This window comes from Mustela putorius, unplaced genomic scaffold (assembly GCF_011764305.1).
Source record: "Mustela putorius furo isolate JIRA1106 unplaced genomic scaffold, ASM1176430v1.1 tig00003983_pilon_pilon_pilon, whole genome shotgun sequence".
NCBI classification, from domain to species: Eukaryota; Metazoa; Chordata; class Mammalia; order Carnivora; family Mustelidae; genus Mustela; species Mustela putorius.
Window position 1 is genome coordinate 3,909,789 of NW_025422123.1, and position 21,217 is coordinate 3,931,005.

At 41.5% G+C, this 21,217-nt stretch overlaps 1 protein-coding gene across 4 annotated transcripts in view; it reads left to right on the forward strand.

Annotated features, from left to right (window-relative positions):
- The window catches only part of CUNH6orf89 (chromosome unknown C6orf89 homolog), a 48,844-nt gene that overhangs the window by 15,270 nt on the left and 12,357 nt on the right, over positions 1–21,217 (forward strand). For 3 of the 4 annotated variants that reach the window (XM_013062931.2, XM_013062934.2, XM_045071263.1), the window contains exons 2-5: positions 5,718–5,925; positions 6,594–6,807; positions 20,290–20,444; positions 20,585–20,724. In XM_013062931.2, the coding sequence (XP_012918385.1) occupies positions 5,718–5,925; positions 6,594–6,807; positions 20,290–20,444; positions 20,585–20,724 (717 nt within the window). Of the gene's footprint in view, positions 1–5,717; positions 5,926–6,593; positions 6,808–20,289; positions 20,445–20,584; positions 20,725–21,217 lie in introns of those variants that run through there. The other variant, XM_013062936.2, reaches the window with a different exon arrangement.

The window sequence follows — 21,217 nt, forward strand, 5'->3', positions numbered from 1 at the left end:
TCTTTGGAACTTCCCTCTGTGGCAAAGCTCATTCCTGCCAGAGTTGGATCTCTCTTTCCTTCTGGAGGTAAAGGAATTGCCATCAAGGCTCAGCTGATTTCAGTCAGTCCCCTCATGCTTGATACATAGCCATGACTCTGTGTTTGGTATTTTTTTTTTTAGAGGACAAGATTTTTTATTAGTATTTTTTAATACAAGTCCTTGTGTTGAGGAATTTCAGATCACAGCAAGGAGCTGCTTTGTTAGTATGAAATCCCAACCCAAAGGGGAATTTTTTGTGTATGTTTAATTAACATATTTGCTAGATGCCAGTACCCCTCCAGTGTGACCATAAAAAATGTCTCCAGACTTTCCAAATGTCCCCTGTCCTGAATCACCCCCAGGTGAGGATGACTGGTCTAACCAAAGCCAAAAGGAGGGCTTATTATGAAGATCCCCATATGCTCTTAGAAACTTTGTGAAATTATTAGTAATAATCCATCCATAACTTGGGAAGTGTGTCAGAATCTCAAGGAAGAAGGATGTACAGTTGGAAAAAATATATTCAGTATTGTAATATCATTGTATACTTGAATTACAAAGGAAACCCTGTTTTTACAATACAAACTCTGGGTTTGGTGAGATGTTTATGTGTATTAAAAGTAAGCAGAGGTTTACAGAAGGTTGTGAAATTGTCGTCAGAAATTATGGTAGTTAGTTCTCCTCACTTGCGCTTTTGTTCCTTTCAGAGTTCTCCTAAAGGCACAATAATGTGATGTTCTCTGCTGCCTGAGGGCTACCTGTGTGTGCTCCACCTTCCAACACTTTCAGATTTTTTCTCGTATTCTCACTGCTCTCTTTTCTGGCCCTTTACTAAATTTTAATGGATTTTGACTGGATATTGTTGGGTAATTAATTATGGTTTGTTTGGACATTATCCTTGCTTGCTTAGAATGTCTGTTAATTTCAACAGAAAAATTCTTTCTGGAATCACTAGTCACAAAATCACGATGTAAAAAATATTATTATAAGTTACTGCTTTATTTTTCCAGGAATCATTGTAGTTTCTCACTTTTCCAGTTCTCAACCACTCAGTTTTGATAATTGAGGGACACGGTATTGTGGTTTCTGTACTGCCAGCTAGGAGCAGGAAAATACTTGGTAAGGGAGACAGCATGCATAAAGGTTAAAAGCATCAACCCTGATGTCAGGCACACTTGACTTCACATCCCAGCAAGTTATGGAACCTTTCTGAGCTTAGTTTAATATTTGAGAAATGGGATTAATCACACTTACCTTTTGGCAAAACTGAAAGCAAAGAGAGACAAACCAAGGAACAGACTCTTAACTATAGAACAAACTAACGGTTGCCAGAGGGGAGGTTGGTGAGGGAATGGCGGAAATAGGTGAAGGAGATTAAGAGTACACTTACCTGTGATGAGCACTGAGTCACATATACAGTTGTTGAATCATTATATTGTACACCTGAAACTGATAGAACTGTATGTTAACTATATTGGAATTAAAATTAAAAACTTAATAAAAAGAAGTCACACCTACCTTCTGGGATTGCTGTGATGATTTACAAAGATAATGTTTCTAGAGTGCTTAGCATGATGCCTAGCATATAGAATGGCATAACAGGAAGTGGGATAGCAATGCAATTTGGCATAAGTCCTTAGTTTCTAATGAATTGAATTTTTTCTAATTCCTGAAGTCTTCATCTACTCTTAAAATTTTATTTTATTTATTTATTTTTTAAGGTTTTATTTATTTATTTGACAGCCAGAGATCACAAGTAGGCAGAGAGGAAGGCAGAGAGAGGGAGGAAGCAGGCTTCCTGCTGAGCAGAGAGCCCAGTGCAGGGCTGGATCCCAGGACCCTGGGATCATGACCTGAGCCGAAGGCAGAGGCTTAACCCTCTGAGCCACCCAGGCGCCCCTACTCTTAAAATTTTAGAGCTAGAGGGGACTTTGAAAACCTCCTACTTCACAGTCCTTTTATTTTTTGGATGAAATAGACCAAGTGACTTAGCCCGATCATAGCAGTGTAGTGTAATAAATGCCACAACAGGCATATGTTGAAATTCTATAAATACAGATTTTAAAAATGTCTTTTTGGAGCTTTAATTTATATGCTACGAAATTCACCCATTTGAAATGTACGATTTAGTGTACATTTTTAGTATATTCACAGAGTTGTGCAACTATCACCACAATTTAAGTTTAGAACGTTTTTTGTCACTATAGAAAGAAACACTGTATCTACTAACAGTCACTCCCCATTCTCCCCTCCCTCCCTTGGATAACTACTAATGAATCTACTTCCTGTCTCTATAGATTGCCGCTATTCTTGACTGTTTGCATTTTATTAATGAAGTCTTATGTTATCTTTTGTGACTGTCTTCTTCCATTTAGCATAATATTTTCAAGTCTCACCTGTGTTGTAGCATGTATCAATACTTTATTCCTTTTTATTGTCCAATATTTTATTGTGTGGGTATACCACATTTTATTCATCCATTTAGTAGTTCATGGGCATTTGGATTGCTTCTATTTTTGAGCTATTATGAATAGTGCTGCTTGGATATTTGTATGCAAGTTTGTGTTTGGAAATGTTTTAAATTCTCTTGGGTTCATACTTAAAAGTGGAATTACTGGATCATACGATAACTCTGTTTAAATTTTTGAGAAACTCAAACTTTTCCAAAGCAGCTGTACCATATTCCCACTAGCAGGGTTCCAGGTGCTGAACATCTTGCCAGCTTATATGATTTCTTTATTATAGCCATCCCCTTGGTTGTGAAGTAGTGTCTCATTGTGGTTTTGATTTGTATTTCCCTGATGACTAATGACGTTGAACATCTTTTCATGAATTTATTGGCCATTTGTGTATCTTCTTTGGAGAAATGTGTATTCACGTTCTTTGTCCATTTTAAAATTGGGTCATCTTTTTAATATTGAATTGTCCTAATTCTTTACTCTGAATACCAGTCTCTTATCAGATATATGGTTTGCATATGCGTTCTGCCATTCTGTGGGTTGTCATTTCACTTTCCTAAAAGGTATCATTGGCAGTACAAAAATGTTTTATTTTAATGTAGTCCAATTTAGTTTTTCTTTTGCTGCTTATGCTTTTCCTGCCTTATCTAAGAAACCATTGCCTAATACAGTGTCGTGAAGATTTTCCCCCGCGTTTTCTTCTAAGGGTTTATAATTTTAGTTCTTAAGTTTATGTCTTTGATCCATTTTGAGTTCATTTTTGTGTATGGTAGAAGGAAGGGTCCTATTTCATTCTTTTGCATGTGGATATCTCGTTGTCCCAGAACCATTGGTTGAAAAAATATATTTTTTAAAAGATTTTATTCATTTATTTGACAGAGAGAGAGATCACAAGTAAGCAGAGAAGCAGGCAAAGATAGGGGGAAGCAGTCTCCTTGCTGAGCAGAGAGCCGGATGCGGGGCTTGATCCCAGGACCCTGAGATCATGACCTGAGCCAAAGGCAGAGGCTTAACTCACTGAGCCACCCAGGCACCCCGAAAATACACATTTCTAAATAGAGTTTACCCATCCTTTTATCTGAACCTTGAAATGAAAGTCTGTATGGCCTAATAAAAACACTGAGCAAGAGCAAAGACTTTGGGGAAAGGATTTAGCCTCATTAGGTGTGGGGGGTTTCTCCCCTCCCCCAGCCAGTTCCTCAAAGACTAGATTCCCTGCCTGTTAATTCACCATTAGAAGTCTGTTTCTGATTCAGTTGGTTAGGGTTGAGGTCCTGGTATGAGCGTTCATTAATAACTGTCCAGGGCAGAGTGGGCACCTGGGTGGCTCAGTGGGTTAAAGCCTCTGCCTTCTGCTCAGGTCATGATCCCAGGGTCCTGGGATCAAGCCCCAAATCTGGCTCTCTGCTCAGCAGGGAGTCTGCTTCCCTTCCTCTCTCTGCCTGCCTCTCTATCTACTTGTAATCTCTGTCTGTCAAATAAATAAATAAAATATTAGGGAAAAAAAAAAACCTGTCCAGGTGATTCTAATGTGTAGGCCCACTTCATAACTAGTGAACTAAAGGGCTAAGAGTCATAAAGAGCACCAGTCAATCAGTCCCCCAGAGGCTCTGCTGGAAGGGGAGATAGGCTGAGGTGCTCGCTGGCTGGTGGCACTGTGGGCCTGCTTTTCTCTGCTGACCTCCAGGACTGTTGTCCTCTGCTCTACAGAAGGCAGCATCTCCTTAATAAAAAAAATTGAATTGTATCCTGTCAGTGCTTTTTGGGGTTATAAGCACTTTGGGGATGAGGTATGTGAGATAATAGGACCTCTACATTTAAGGGGGGAAAAGACCAATAGAAGAGAACATAAATCCCAAGCCCTACTTTTCCTTCTTTTTTTCTTTTTTTTTTTTTTTTTTTTAAGATTTTATTTATTTATTCAGGGGCGCCTGGGTGGCTCAGTGGGTTAAGCTTCTGCCTTTAGCTCAGATCCTGATCGGGTGTCCTGGGATAGAGCCCCGCATCAGGCTATCTGCTCAGCAGGGAGCTTGCTTCCCCCTCTCTCTCTGCCTGCCTCTCTGCCTACTTGTGATCTCTCTCTCTCTGTGTCAAATAAATAAGAAAAAATAAAAAAAAAAGATTTTATTTATTTATTCATTTATTTGACAGAGAGAGACACAGCGAGAGAGGGAACACAAATGGAGGGAGTGGGAGAGAAAAAAGCAAGTTTCCCGCTGAGCAGGGAGCCTGATGCTGGGCTCTATCCCAGGACTCTGGGATCACGACCTGAGCCTAAGGCAGACGCTTAACGACTGAACCATCCAGGCGCCCCTCTCTTTTTCCTTCTATAAATAAAGGAAATACTTTTTTTTCTTTTTTTAAACACAAGCAGTTTTTAAAAGAACTATTTGACTGCATTTTACAAATGTTAGTTACAAGAGAGTATTATACTTCGACACTTTAGTTTTTACCTTTTATTCTCTGGCTACTGTGAAACACTTTGGCTTTGAAGTAACTATGAGAACAGATTGAATTTTGAAATTAAAGATCTCAGGTCTTTTAAGTATATAAAACACAAATAAAAGGCTCTTTATTTTCTAAAGTCGTGTTTGTGGAAAAGCATGAGGACTGCAACGTACAAAGTCTGAAGACCCAGTGCTGTAGTTTCCGTGTTGCCTGAAATTCTTGCTCTAACAATAACAAAGAGTATCAGCATGTTCCGCACGGTAAATCTTGCTTTCAGTGATTATGTTCCGCACGGTAAATCTTGCTTTCAGTGATTAGTTCCTCCTCCTGTGTTGCTAAAAGGCGTATCGGATGTAAATGCAAAGAAATAAGATGAACAAGACTCCATGTTGTGTTTCTTTTTATTTAAGTAAATTACTGGTAACAGACCTCTTGTGATTGGTTTCAGAAATCATTTTGGTACTAGTGTTTCAGAGTCCCATTTCATTTATTTATTGTGCTCTTAGACTAGCATTCCTCAAAGTGTTTGGGAACCAGTACTGGTCTGTAAACCATTTGTTACTACCCCACAATTAAGAAACACCTAAAAGCTGTATGCCACTAACTTGACATTGTCTAGACATCGATTTTGTTTTACAAAAACTTTGGCCTGCAGTGGATTAGGAAAAACACAAAGCTGGTCCTGCCCCCACAGATGGTCAGGAAGCGCTGTTCTAAAGGAAGGAGCTTTGAGGAGGAAGTACTTGAAAGAAACCATCTTTGTTTTTACATTTATTTTCTTTTTCCCAGGGATTTTGTATTGGAAGACATGGATCTCGCCGCCAGTGAGCTCAGCATTTATGACAAACTTTCAGAGACTGTTGATTTGGTGAGACAAACAGGCCATCAGTGTGGCATGTCCGAGAAGGCAATTGAAAAATTTATCCGACAGCTCCTGGAAAAGAATGAACCTCAGAGGGGGCCACCCCAGTATCCTCTCCTGATAGCTATGTATAAGGTAAAAATGTGTTCTGATGTGGAGATACCTTATAGAACACAAATTCTTCAACTTTCTCTCCAAAAACTACTGTCCTCTGATTCCACCACTGAACCTTAGTTTTTCTGTGAATAAATTGGCCTTTGCTATCATTACCATGTGTTACTAGGAATTTGATTGTTTTGTTAAATATCCTAGATGGAAGCTATATGTTTATAGTTAAACTGTATTTGTGTGTATTTTAAACTTTTTTTTGTATAATTTTTCATATAATAGAAGCTTGATAAGCTTTGCAGTCCTCATAGTTCTCAAAATCAAACTTTATTATTTTTTTTTAAGATTTTGTTTATTTATTTGACAGACAGAGATCACAAGTAGGCAGAGGCAGGCAGAGAGAGAGGGGGGAAGCACGCTTCCTGCTGAGCAGAGAGCCCAATGCAGGGCTTGATCCCAGGACCCTGGGATCATGACCTGAGCAGAAGGCAAAGGCTTTAACCCACTGAGCCACCCAGGTGTCCCTCAAAATCAAACTTTAAATGCTTTCAGAAGTGGATGTAAATGACTTGTTTATGAAAATGGATTAGTTCTAAGGCACATTGGAAATAATAGAAGAGGTGGGGGTTTTTCTTGGCATTAAAATATTTTTTTGCTGGGACAATTATTAATCCTTTCCCTGTCTTTCCTTGTAGGTCCTTGTAACCCTGGGATTAATCTTGCTCACTGCCTACTTTGTGATTCAACCTTTCAGCCCATTACCACCTGAACCAGTGCTTTCTGGAGCTCACACCTGGCGCTCACTCATCCATCACATCCGGCTGATGTCCTTGCCCATTACCAGGAAGTATATGCCAGAAAACAAGGGAATTCCTCTGCATGGGGGTGATGAAGACAGACCCTTTCCAGGTAGAATGCTGCATTTTACTACATCTGAGAGACAGCTTTATTGACAGTATACGATGGGAAAGGAAATAACGTGTATTGACATCTAATGAGAGACACTTTCCCTATTTTGTCTCATTTAATTCAGTGGGGACTGATGGGTTTTATTGTCCCTGTTTTTCAGATTGAGAAACTGAGGCTCAGAGAGATTAAGAAACTGAACAGAAAAACACTTCTGGGGGAGCCAAATTTCAACCCCCTCAAATACCAAAGCACACAAGTGGAGATGAGTGTTTCTGTTTATAGAAATGATCTGAATGTTGTATTCTACCCTCTTCTCTCTTGTGCTCCCTGTTCATAATAGGCATTTTAATAAATAGCTCTTGATTTACTGAAAGCATATGAGTTAGGCTTGCTTTTAGCCATATCCTCTAATAGTCCTTGCCTGTTGGACTAGGTTTTTGTCCCAGTTTGTCATGGTCTTTTAGTTTAGTCTTTTCTGTCTCGCAGTATGCTTATTTCATGCTCCTAAGCGAGTTCTGCCAATAAGTTGAATTTAAAAAGCACTTAACTTAGTAACGATGCATCATTGATGCCACAGGAATTTCTGGTTTTGCATCATTTGAGCACTTTCCTTCTGAGAACAACATAACATGACAAGACTTGAAATTTACTCTTTGAGAAACAACGAAGGGGATTTTGTTATTTTGGTGGTGTTAATCTTATTTGCCTGTAAATTAATTTCACAGATGGATTTCAGAACTTTTTGTTTAACCGTGTTCTGAAACCTTTAGGTTCCAGCATAACTGTTTAGGAAGTATGTTCTCTCTTCATTTTGCTTTCAGCAAAAATTTCCTAGTGGAAACTACACTTTATAATGCCCCTATATAAGCCAAGACCTAATCAGTCATAAAAAAATCACTTGGATTGAGTCTCCTTTGAAAGCTATTTTTGTACACTTGAGGGAGGAAATTATGGAAAGATTTCCAAAATTATACTAAAATCAGAGGAAGGGAACATTACAAAACAAAAAGCCTTGTGAGTTGGGTTTTTTTTTTGTTGTTGTTAGCTCATGTATAGAAAGTTTTTAATTCCAGATTTAACTTCCTTGTATTTATTGGAAGGGTTGTTTTTGAAATGTCAACATCAAAGCTTTAAAAAAAAAAAAAAACACCGTTTCCAATACCCTATCTCGGAAGGTCCAGAGCACATGGGGGAAAGATCCAGAGAAACTTGTTAATCAGGCCAGCCTGTGCTGCATCCTCACATGCATCAGCCTCCTTTCCAGTCTTCCTCTCACTGCCTCCCTCAAGGCATCTTCTGCTGTTTGGCACACAGAGATGAAGTCAGCAGTGTTTAGTCCCAAATTGATGGCAGTTTCTTTCTTTCTCCCTTTCCTGTAAGAGATTTCCGCAGGCTATTTAATTAAGAAGTGAGAGTCGTTGAGACAAACCATAAGTGACTCTTAATCTCACAAAACAAACTGAGGGTTGCTGGGGGAAGGGGGGTTGGGAGAAGGGGGTGGGATTATGGACATTGGGGAGGGTATGTGCTTTGGTGAGTGCTGTGAAGTGTGTAAACCTGGTGATTCACAGACCTGTACCCCTGGGGATAAAAATATATGTTTATAAAAAATAAAAAATTAAAAAAAAAAAAGAAGTGAGAGTCGTTGGACCACGATTGCTTATTCTCTAAGTCAGAGTCTAGTAATTCAAAAAACCTTAGTGTCTCATCCACAAGCCTAACTATTGGGTCCACTCCAAATGAATATTTGCCTTGCAGATGGAAATAAAGTGAGTCCTTGGAGCTCAGTTGTAAAGAGAGCATTGGCAGGGTGGGGTTCTAGCTCTCTAATGTTGTTGACTCTATTAAAGTGCTGCTTTTACTTGTAAATGTGGACATTGATGCACCATATTTTCCTGTGTGTGATCATTCTGGGAAGCGGTGGCCATGTAGAATGAACAGCATTTTGCAGAGCATTTGGAAGGAAACTTAAGAATGCATAATATTGTAAAAGGTAAATAGAAACATATTAGGGAGAATTAGGCACAAGAAATAGGAAGTGCTGGGCCTGTAAGAGGGCTAGAAAAGAAATACAAGGTATCATTCCTAATGTCATGGTACCAAAAAACAACTGCCTTTTATTCAGGATTACTTAGTGATACCTTTGAAGTGAATGTAGAGAGTCTGGCCGGGCAGATTCGGCTCCCTGAAGGAAAGCCTGCTGGCATATTGGGGCTGCCCTGTCTGTCTAACTTGTCATCTGTCCCCCCCCACCCAGTCCTCTGACACTCCTTGCAGTGGCATCTTGGGAATGACCAAGGGCAATGGTGGGAGCAGTGCTGATATGCCCCAGGCAGCACTACCAGTGGTGCTAGGTTTCCTCTTGACCTCTGGTATTTTTTCCTCTTGACTCCACCCAGGGAACAAAAGGCAACAGAAGTGAGATTGTTTTTCTAGGTTCCAGCCTTGGATTGGAAACCCTGCTCCTGAATCCTCTTGATGGGAAGGAGCTAAGTGACTCTCCAGTGACTCACATCAACCTCCCACTCTGCAGCAGAAAATAAATAAGCTGACACTTCCTTAGTACTTATCTGATGCCAGGCCCTGTTCAAAGGGTTTTCCATATATTGCCTCATTTAATCTTTACACTTTTCTTGTGAGGGAAGTCCTGGTTTTATGCACGTTTTAAAGATGGAGACACTGAGGTACAGTGACATTAGGTCACTTGCTCAAGGTCCCATGACTAATAAGTCACCGAACCATGATTCGAACCCAGGCATCCTATTCTCAGAGTCTAAGCTCTTACCTTGTACTGGGAGTTGTGTGTAGCTACACAGTGTACCTGAAGAATCTAGCTTTAAGTTTGATTTGGGGGGAAAAAGAAAAGTTTGATTTTGGAGTTCTGTACTCTCTTAGCTCACCAGATGCTTCCTCTCAGCTCCCGAGTGCCCAGAACAAGGTTTTGCATGTGGTACTGCAGATCCAAAGATAAGCCAAGCTCTTGGTGCTTTAGAATTTTCCTAATCTAGTCTTTTTCCTAGGTATTCAGCCCCACTCATCTTCCTGGTCTGCACCCTTATGGGTAATATTTCACTTATTGTTTGACTGAATCCTTTATCTTACCAACCCATAGTTTTCTTTCACAATCTCAGTCTTAGTTCTTATTTTCTCTCCAGCCTCTTATCTTCATATCCACTTTGGTCTTACCAGCCATCCTCTTGGCTTTCACCCTTCCATGGAGTCACAGAGTCTTAGAGCTAAAAAGGAACTTTAGTGTTGATCTAGTGTATAGCCCCATTTTTTAAAAGAGGAAATGAAGGACAAGAGAGGTGAAGTAACTTGCTTACCCAGCTAAAAATACCAAACTGGCACTTGAACCTTTGTTTCTTAACTCTAATGTAGCATTCTTTCCATCACACCGCACTTATGGCCCACTGTCTCTGCCCTCAGCCAAGCCAGGCTCCTGCATGTTAGGTCCAATTACTTTGTTTACTTGGGACATCTATAATTTTTTTAAAGATTTTATTTTTAAGTAATCTCTACATCCAACATGGGGTTCAAACCCACAACCCTGAAATCAAGAGTCGCATGCTTTCCTGAGTTGAGCCAGCCAGGTGCCCCTAGGCATCTATAATTTTTAATTATGACATCCATTTTTACTGAGGAGGCCTGGGATAATTCCCATATACAATGAGAAAGTGTCTCTCTGGATCTGTACTGCATAATTGGAACTTCATGTCTTCATGAACTTTCAAGGAAAGGTTGAAGTAGATCCAACATCAAGGAGTTTTGAGAATAGTAAATCATTCATGGACTTAGAACTAAGGACCTAATCAGAGTCTAAGCCAGTGCCCAAAGATGAAATTCTCAGACCTCAGGGAATGTCCCATCCTCTTATTTGCAAAGAAAATTTGAGGTGATAATAGTAACTGTGTGATGCACTTTCTGTATCAAGCTCTGGGCCATGTATTTTCTCAGTCATCACAGCAATCACAGAGTGGTTACCGTTTCTATGTCCATTTCTTTTTTTTAAGGTTTTATTTATTTATTTGACACAGAGATCACAAGTAGACAGAGCAGCAGGCGGGGGTTGGGGGGGGGAAGCAGGCTCCCTGCTGAGAAGAGAGCCTGATGTGGGGCTTGATCCCAGGACCCTAAGATCATTACCTGAGCCAAAGGCAGAGGCTTAACCCGCTGAGCCACCCAGGCGCCCCTTTATGTCCACTTCAAAGATGAGGAGACTGGTATGCCTGGGATTGACTGTTCTAAAGTTTCACAGTTAGAGACCATGTTTTTAAACTGAAGTCTAGTTGACACACAATATTACATTAGTTTGAGGTGTGCAGCACAACAAGGAGACAAGTCCCTATGTCATGCTGTACTCACCACAAGGGTAGCTACCATCTCGCACCGTACAGCACTGTTACAGTACTATTGACTACATTCCCTAAGCTGTGCTTTTCCTCCCGGTGACTCATTCATTCCATAACTGGAAGCCTGTGTCTCCCAGTCCCCTTCACCCATTTTTGCCTATCCTCCCTCACCCCCTTTTCTCATAGCAACCATCACTTTGTTTGCATTTATGGGTCTGTTGCTGCCTTTTTATTTTTTTGATTCCACATGTAAGTGAAATCTTATAGTATTCATCTTTGCCTGACTTACTTCACCTGGTACAATGTACCCTCTATCTGCGTTGTTACAAATGGCAAGATCTCTATCTTTTTTTATGACTGAGTGATATTCCTCTGTGTGTGTATTTGTGTGTGTGTGTTTGTGTGTGTATAGTACTTCTGTCATACCTTTTTAAAATATAAAATAGCTAGTATACAGCACCTAGGTGGCTCAGTTAGTTAAGTATCTGCCTTCAGCTGAAGTCACAATCCCACCGTCCCGGGATTGAGTCCTGCTGAGCAGGGAGTCACCTTCTCCCTCTACCACACCCCCTGTTTGAGATCTCTCTCTCACATTCTCTGTCTCTCAAATAAAAAATAAAATCTTTAAACAATTAGCTAGGATAGGGAGGTTATTTGGAGTAAGGAAACCTTAGACTTAAAACTTAGGAAGTGACTATCCAAATTCCACAGGGCTTTATCTGGTGCTGCAGGGAGGGGATAGAAGAGAGGACTGGGGAGAGGTGAGATGTAGCATGCAAGGGGGCTGAAGAAGAGCTGTGTACTGGAATGGCCTAGGGTGGTCTGCTCTGTGCTGTTGGCTATTTTCCAGGGTATGATTTTGCTCACTTCGTGGTATGATGGTTCAAGCCAGTTGTATAGAGAACACATCAGATGAAGCCTTTTCAGGTAGATGGAGGCCAAGTGGGGAGTCTGGGTACTTCTCCTTTTGTTGTTGGGGATTTTATAGGAAGGGGAGGAAGGAGCCCCAGCCGTGCACCCCCTCATACACCCAGACAATTCACTACCTGGCCATTCATCAGTCACTTCCCACCAAAATATAAGCACATTCTTTATCCACCTTTGGTGATCTCAAGGCTGTAGAGAGATCAAGAGTAGCTCTCCCTCTTGAAGTTTGGCTCCCCTAATTCAGATGGATGGCATAAGCTACCCCATTCCAATGATCCATTTTTCCTCATCGTTTCCCTTCTTTCTTTGCTGGCCACCAGCCTGACCAGTGTCTCTGCTCCTGTCAGGTACCACTCCAGAGGCCTGCCTTCTAAGATAATCGAACTCTACATTTTGTAGCTGATACTCTCAGCTTAAGTTTTCATAGTCCCCAGCAGCATTTTTATTTATTTGGAAAATATATAAGACACATACGAAGACAATAAAGGGGTATAAGATTTTTATTTTTAGAAATACAGTTTTAGGGGCGCCTGGGTGGCTCAGTGGGTTAAAGCCTCTGCCTTCGGCTCAGGTCATGATCCCAGGGTCCTGGGATCGAGCCCATCGTCTAGCTCTCTGCTCAGCGGGGAGCCTGCTTCCTCCTCTCTCTCTCTGCCTGCCTCTCTGCCTACTTGTGATCTCTGTCTGTCAAATAAATAAATAAAAATCTTTATTTAAAAAAATATAGTTTTAATAAAGAGACTTCTCTCAGTCCTTCTAACTCCTCCTCCCACCCAACCACTGGTAATAATTTGATATACATACTTGTGAATTTTTCCATGGCTATACAGATAGGTACACTTAACATATATAAATATATTTTGGTACATACCCAGGAGACTGACTTATGTACATACTTTGAGCTAGTACCATAGGTTGGGTGCCTTAATACAATAGAAATTCATCCTGTTCCAGTTTGTGGGTGAAGTCCAAAATCAAGATGTTCGTAAGGCTCTCCTCCCTCCAAGGAAGGTTCTTGTTTGCCTCTTCCAGCTTTTGATGGTTGCCAGTGATCCGTAGTGCTCCCTAGCTGTGGTAACATTTCCCCATCTCTGCGCCCACCTTTACTTGGCCATTTTTCCTCTGTGTGTCTTTGTGTGGTCCTCTCATCTTCTTATTAGGGATAACAGTTGGAGTAGATTTAAGGCCCGCCTTACTACAGTATGACTTCATCTTAATTAGTTACATCTGCAAAGACCCTATTTCCAATTGTGGTCACATTCTGACTTTCCAGAAGGACTTAAATGGGGGGGGGGGGCGTTCCTATTCAACTGAGTATATATACCTTTCCAGATTTTATATTACTCCATTCTGTGAATATTCCATCATTTAAGTTTCTACAGAGTTTTTTTTATCTTTTTTTTTTTTTTTTACTATTATTTTAAAAATGCACCTGGGACTTTAATATATACATATCTTTATATACATGTACTATTATTTCTGTAAGAGATTCTTAGAAGTCAAACAGCTGGGGGGTGCTTGGGTGGCTCAGTGGGTTAAGGCCTCTGCCTTCGGCTCGGGTCATGATGGCAGGCTGCTGGGATCAAGCCCCACATCGGGCTCTCTGCTTGGCGGGGAGCCTGCTTCCCCCTCTCTCTCTGTCTGCCTTTCTGCCTACTTGTGATTTCTCTCTGTCAAATAAATAAATAAAATATTAAAAAAAAAAAGTCAGCTGGGTCAAAAGGGCATGCACATTTTGAATTTTAATAAATACTACCCAGATTTTCTTCATAAACTTATATCAGTGTATACTTTCATTAGCAGCATATGTGCAGTGATACTGTCATTGTTTTGCCAGTTAGAAAAACCGAAGAATGATGTCTTATTTTAAATTACATTTCTTTGATTATTATGGAATTGGATGCCTTTCTATATGCTTTATAGGCCGTTTTATTTATTTTTTCTGTGAATTACTTGTTTAGTCTTTGCCTGTTTAACATTTTCTAATAAATAGCAGTTCATTGTATATTAGAGATATTCTTTGCCTCATATGCAAGTATTGGTTGAATCTGTCCATGTTTTCTTCATGGCATCTTGGTCTGTGTCTTGCTTAGGAAGCCTTTATTTTCCCCCAAAATTATAAAAATCATATTTTCCTCTAATTATTTTTAAAGTTTTGTTCTATCCACTTAGGTCCTTATCTAGAATTTATTTCCGTGTATAGTGAAAGGTAGAGATCAAACTTTATTTTCTTCCAAATAGGTTGCTACTTGTCCCAACATCATTTACTGTATATCCATCCTTTCTTCACTGAATTAAAACTGACCTTTATCATAAATTAAATATTCTCATTGTGTGTATGTGGGTGTATATACTGGATTTGTTGCTACATTCTTACTTGGTTTTATTACATTTTTTTGTCTGTTTATAAGAATACAGTTCTCATTATTTGCTACGGTTATGTTCTGTAAAGTCCCTATAAATAGTGAATTAGTGAATATTGATCCATTGCCCTTAAGGGAAATCATAGTTGTGCTCCTGAGAGTCTCTGGCCACATTTTCATCAATTGATGAATACTTGACTTTGTTTTATCTATGTTTTTGTTTAAAGATACCTCATTTAATACATATGTTGTTGATTCATTAACATTGAATTCACATTCAACAATGCGATAACTCATGCCTAAACAAAGCTTATCTAACACATATATTTTCTCTGTAAGGCACATCACAGTGTGCTTGCACTTAAGAAGGCTAGAACTTTAGCACTATGCTTGGAAGCCTTTTTTTTTTAATTAACTACTTGTCGAGCAGTTTTGGGTTTGTGTTCACAGCAAAATTAAGCAGAAAGTACAGAGAGTTCCCATATACCACTGTCCCCACAATGCATAACCTCCTTGGTAGCCATTCTAAACAGCAAAATCGTCAATAAAAGTGCAAAAAAATGTAGCACCAAATAGCAAAAAGAACACTCATTTACAGCATGAGAGGTGAAACAAAATGGCCAAGTGTCAACTTCTTCTACTTCAGCTAGGATTTGCCACTCTGCATGGCTGAGGATGACTGCAAAAGCACCACAAGAATTGATTGGGGTTACAAATAAATTTCAGGGAGTAGGCAGATTCACAGATCAGAATCTGTAAATAGGATTGACTGTACTCTTTTAATTACAGTCACTTTATAGAATGCTACTAAGTTCTTATATCTAGATGAGCAAGATCCTTATTTTTTTTCAAGAATTTATGTTAAAAAAAATTATGTTCTTTAAGTTCAATAATAGACAAAAGAGGGGCACCTGGGGGGCTCAGTTGGTTGAGTATCTGCCTTCAGCTCAGGTCATGATTTCAGGGTCCTGGGGGTGTCGAGCCCTGTTTTAGTCTCCCTGCTCAGCAGGGAGTCTATTTCTCCCTCCCTCTGCCCAACCCGGCTCCCTGCCCCCCCAACTCTCTCTCTCTCTTGCTCAAATAAATAAATAAAGCCTTTAAAAAAATGGGCAAAAAATCTGAATAGACATTTCTCTAAGAAAGATATGCAGATGACAGGAACATAAAGTAGTGCAGCTGCTTTGGAAAACAGTTTAGCTGTTTCTCAGAAAATTAAACACAGAGTTACCAAATGACCTAGTCATTCCGCTCCTAGGTATGTACACAAAAGAATTGAAAACACATGTCCACACAAAAACTTGTACGCAAGTATTCATAGGAGTGTTTTCCGTAACAGTCCCAAAGTAGAACTGTCCAGCAACATATGAATGAATAAACAAAATGTAGTATATCCATGTAACAGAATATTACTTGGCAATAGAAGGGAAAGGACAACTGACACAGACTGTAGCATGAATGAACCTTGAAAACATTAGGCTAAATTAAAGAAGCCAGACACAAATGACCATATATTGCACAATTCCATTTATTTGAAATACCAGAACAGGCAAATCCAGGGAGACTAAAAGAATAGTGGTTGCTTAGGGCTGGCAGGAGAGGGGTTAGAATGGGAAAAGTGTCTGCTAATAGGTATAGGGTTTCTTGTTAGGGTGATGAAAATGTTTTAAAATTAGATAATGGCGATAGTTATTACAACTCTGAATATACAAAAGCTACTGAATTATAAAGTTTTTTTAAAAAGATCTATTGATTTGAGAGAGGGTGGGAGCGGGAGGGAGGGGCAGAGGGAGAGGGAGAATCTCAAGCACACCCCCTGCTGAGCGTGGAGCCCATCTCCAGACTCAGTCCCAGGACCCTGAGATCATTACCTGAGCCGAAATCAAGAGTCGGCGTCTTAACCTTGACTGAGCCACCCAGGTGTCCCTGAACTGTACACTTTAAATGAGTGAATTTTATGGTCTAGTAATTATATCTCAGTAAAGCTGGTTTTTTGTTAGTGTTTTATCTACAAAAAGAAAGCAAAATAATGCCACTTCCCTCCAGTCCTGCCCCTCTTCATGCCCCACGTGGAGAGAGGCTTGCTTGAGCTGTCTGGTGACCCATGAGCGGTCAGGGGTGAAGGTCGTCAGGTCCACCATCTGCCCAGGGTCCATCACATAGGCTCTTACTGTACTCTGTAATGGTATCTGGGCCTGAGGGGGCCATCCTCCGTAGATCTGAAGCAGCGACCAAACTTTGTAAGTTATTTGTATTACCAAGGACGCCTCTGGCCCTGAAATTCTTTCCAGAGTTAATCTGGGGAGGGGATGGATTACTGCCTGTTGTTGTTCTCACACATTTACTCTTCTAGATGAACTTCAGAATGGGATTGTCACAGCCTCACACCACCCCACCCCATCTCACCCCACCCCACCCCACCCCACTTTCACCATAAGAACTCTGATGGGAGACTATCCAAGTTCTGATCTTTGGGTAGACTTGGCCTCTTTTTAATATTTAGTCTTCTATCCTGGATCATGGTATGATATGTTTATTTATTCAGGTCTTATTTTATGTCCTCCAGTCAAATACTACAGTTTATCTTTTTTGTGAAACTTACTGCTAGTTATGAATGAGGCCTTCTTCCATTTCAGTTTTGCAGTGAGAGGAAGAGGTAATTGATGTTCTTGTGTCTAGGTGTGTTTACCTTACATCCTGCCACTTTATTCAGTCCTCTTTGTAGTACTCTAGTCTCTCTTTTTCTTTCCCAATTTTTCCTTTCTGGGGTTTTCTTCCTCTACCTCTTTTTCAGGGCACCTCTACCCGGAAATCCCAGGAGTGTCTAAAGCTCCAAATAAAACTGAAATTCAGTAAGTCACAGCTAAAATGATCTCTCTGTGCCCTTAGGTTCAGAACTGCTCACTGCTAGCCCCTAGCCCTTAAAGCATGTTTGTATGCATTAAAAGAAGATGCCCCTTTCTCTGGGCACTTGATTCTTATCTACTGGAGAAATTGCCATAATTAACTGATTCAGTTGGAATAGGATTCATGCCTGTAAGAAAATGTCATGGTGAATCTGCAGGTCTCCAGTGTCTCCTGCACCCGGGCCCCCTTAGGCAAGGCATGCTCGGGCAATCTCAGTGCACAGCATTCTTTAGATCTGTAGATTGTGCTGTCACTGCCTCAGTTTACCTCTCATTATATGTCACCTCTCGTCACAGTACAACCTCCGCCCCCCCCAAAAAAGGACAAAAAGTACAATCCAATGTTCCTCTTTCCAGCCTCTCTCTTCTCAGACCCTCTAGTTACAGCCCAGAATAACCTTCCTAAAGCATTGGAAACCCTTACCCAGAGGCCTTTGCTGGTTCCTTGTTTTGGTCAGAGTCAGAAGTACTTCACTCCCTGGAGGCCCTCATCATAGCCATGCTACTTTTCCTTTCTGCCGCCTCCCGGTCTTTGGTCTTCCCCCCACACTCTGGTGCCTTGGTCACTGCTGTCACCCTTCACTCTCTGCTTGCTCATCTGTAAAGGGAGAAGAGCAGCACTTCCTCAATAATTTTATGGTAAAAAGTAAATGATAGAGCATGTGAACATGACCAGCATGGGGCCTAGCATTTAACACGTCGATGTCCTTTCTATTCCTTCCTTAGAACTCCCTCACAAGGACTTTGGAAAGTGAAATGCTATATAACATGTTATGATTACTTATGTCTGTTACCCAGAGTGCTTGTATTTGGGCAAGAATTCATCGTATTTGACCTATAATTAGGAACATTTGAAAATATTCCAGAAGAGGCGCACCTGGGTGGCTCAGTTGGCTAGGTGTCCGACTCTCAATTTCGGCTCAGGCCATGGTCTCAGGGTCATGAGATCAAGCCCCATATTGGAATCTGTGCTGGGAATGGAGCCTTCTCTCCCTCTCTCTCTGCCCGTGTCCCCCACTCATGATCTCTCTCTCTCTCTCTCTCTCTCTCTATCAAAATAAAAAAAGAAAGAAAGAAAATATCCCAGAAGACAAAAAGTCTAGGGGCACCTGGGTGGTTCAGTGGGTTAAAGCGTCTGCCCTCAGCTCGGGTCATGATCCCAGTGTCCTGGGATCGAGCCCCACATCAGGCTCTCTGCTCAGCAGGGAACCTGCTTCCCTTCCTTTCTCTCTGCCTGCCTCTCTGCCTACCTGTGATCTCTGTCTGTCAAATAAATAAATAAAATATTTTTTAAAAGATTTTATTTATTTATTTGACAGATAGAGATCACAAGTAGGCAGAGAGGCAGGCAGAGAGAGAGAGGAAGGGAAGCAGGCTCCCTGTGGAGCAGAGAGCCCAACGCGGGGCTCAATCCCAGGACGCTGAGACCATGACCCGAGCCGAGGGCAGCGGCTTAACCCACTGAGCCACCCAGGTGCCCCAATAAATAAAATCTTTAAAAAAAAAAAAGTCTAACTTTGTAGCCTCAGTGTGCCCTCTGAAACAGGTGCCATAGGAAGGTTCCTGGCTGTGCCTGGAGGCTCCTGGCAGGATAAGGATGCAGCAGAGAGTCCCCTAGCTGGCAGTGTGTCCACGACTGAGGCACATGAGGAGGGGAGATATCAGCCGCCTCAAGGAAACACAGATTCTCTCTGCAAGAGATGGAGGGGGTTTGGAGGGCACCCGGGAAACAAGCTGAGAACAAGTGCAGTCCTTCCCTGGTGGGGATTTCCTCCACCCCACTACTGTTGCCTTCAAAAAATAGGGAAAAAGCACTTGCTGTCGACTGCAGCAAATGTTTTGGTTCAGAGAATTGACTTCATTTCAGCCACATTTGGCTGTTTGTCTTTTGTTCTAGACATTCTCCTGATTTGGTTTCCATTGGGTTTGAATCTGAAACCATCTGTGAAAATTTTGGATCCAAATTAGAGTTTATCATAAGCACATATCTCAGAGAACACAGATGAAACCCAGAGTGGAACAGAAAGCAAACAAGAAATAATGCAATAACATTAGAAACAGAATAGTGTCAGAGGGAAGGAATAGAAGGAAACTGAGAAGCGCTGCATAGAGAGAGGGAGCCAACCTTTCAGCAGGGGACCAGCCAGAGAAAAGGGTCTGAGCTGGGACAGAGTGTGTCTTTTTTTTTTTAAGATTTATTTGAGAAAGAACCTGAGGAGGGGTGCTGGGAGCAGGAGCAGAGTGAGAGAGACAGACTCCCCGCTGAGCACAGAGCCTGTCTCGGCCTGATCCCACAACCCCCAGATCATGATCTGAGCTGAAACCAAGAGTCCCACGCTTAACCAGCTGTGTATCCAGGTGCCCCACAGAGAACTGTTTTAATGGGCACATACAATTTACTTTGTACCAGAGATGGGCTCATGAGAAGTCCTATTTCCTCTCCATCACTTCTCTCTGCCTTCTTTTCTTACTCTTCTTTCCCAGGGTCATCCTGACCTCCACTTGGAGAAGACATGCAGTGGGGCTCATCACTGATGGTGGGACCACCCTTCCTGCCTCCCCAAGTGCTATAGACTTTCAGATGTTTGGGTCACTGGTTAGAAAATGGGAGAGCTCTATCTCCAGCCCCACATCACTGAATATCTTCTCCAAATGGTTGATGTTGTTGATTTGACTTAGGAGATATATGTACATATTAAAAAATATTTTCCATGAAGTGTAGAAGAATATAGAGAGGAACATTCCTTTCCTGCCCACCCCTATCCCGTGCCTTCTATTCCCTCCCCAGAGGCTACTTATTCCATATGTACCTTTTCAGAGGTCACTCCTAGCTTTTAAATCATTACATCTTTGCTTTTTCCTTTTGTTGCTGAGGCTGAGGATTTACCTGCTGTGTTCTTTCTGTATCTGCCTTCTCCATATCCCTTCCTTGCTCAGATTTTGACCCTTGGTGGACAAACAGCTGTGAGCAGAATGAGTCGGACCCTGTCCCTGCCAACTGCACTGGCTGTGCCCAGAAATTACCCCTCAAGGTAATGCTCTTGGAAGATACCCCAAAGAAATTTGAGAGACTCCATCCTCTGATGATCAAGGTGAGCAAGAAGCCTCATTCTCCCACTGCTAGGCTATTTATTTAATGGCTAGCAAGCATCAAGCTCTGTGACATACCTGAGAAGGAATCCCATGTTTTGTTTTGTTTTTTTGTCCCGCTTTTGTTTTCTGCCTTGCCAAGACCGGACAGCTCTTGTTGTCCAAGGAGCTTCAGCATCTTCTGTGCCAGTACCCTGAGGTCACGGAAGGTTTCAGCGAAGGGTTTTTCACCAAGTGGTGGCGCTGCTTTCCCGACCGGTGGTTCCCATTTCCTTATCCGTGGTGAGTGTGGGAAAGGGCACTTAGCCTGCATGCGGTAGGAAGGGGGCTGAGCAGATGTCCAAGCAGTACTGGCTACTCAGACCCTCCCTAACCTCGCACTGGGTAAGCACTCTTCAAGTTAGATGAAAGCATCCTGATTTATTTCTGAAGTCATGTTTAGTGTTTGTGTTTATGCAGACTGCTTCCTGAGTGTTGAGGGCTAGAGAGAAAGCATGAAGAACAGAAGGCCAACTTCATTTCCTGGCACTCGTTTGTGCCAGGCTGTGTGCCTTAGTGCTTAGCGTCTGGTGCTCATTGGTGATGCTCATAATAGCTCTGGAAGTAGGCACTATCATGGTCATTTTTCAGATCAGAAGTGGGAATCAGGTTAAGAACCTTGCTTAAGGTCACCCAGCCAGGCCCAAAACCCAGATCTGTCTCCCTCTTCCTGCCTTTGTCCTTCCTATAGAAGACACGGTCGGGGCACCTGGATGGTGCGTCAGGTAAGTGTCCA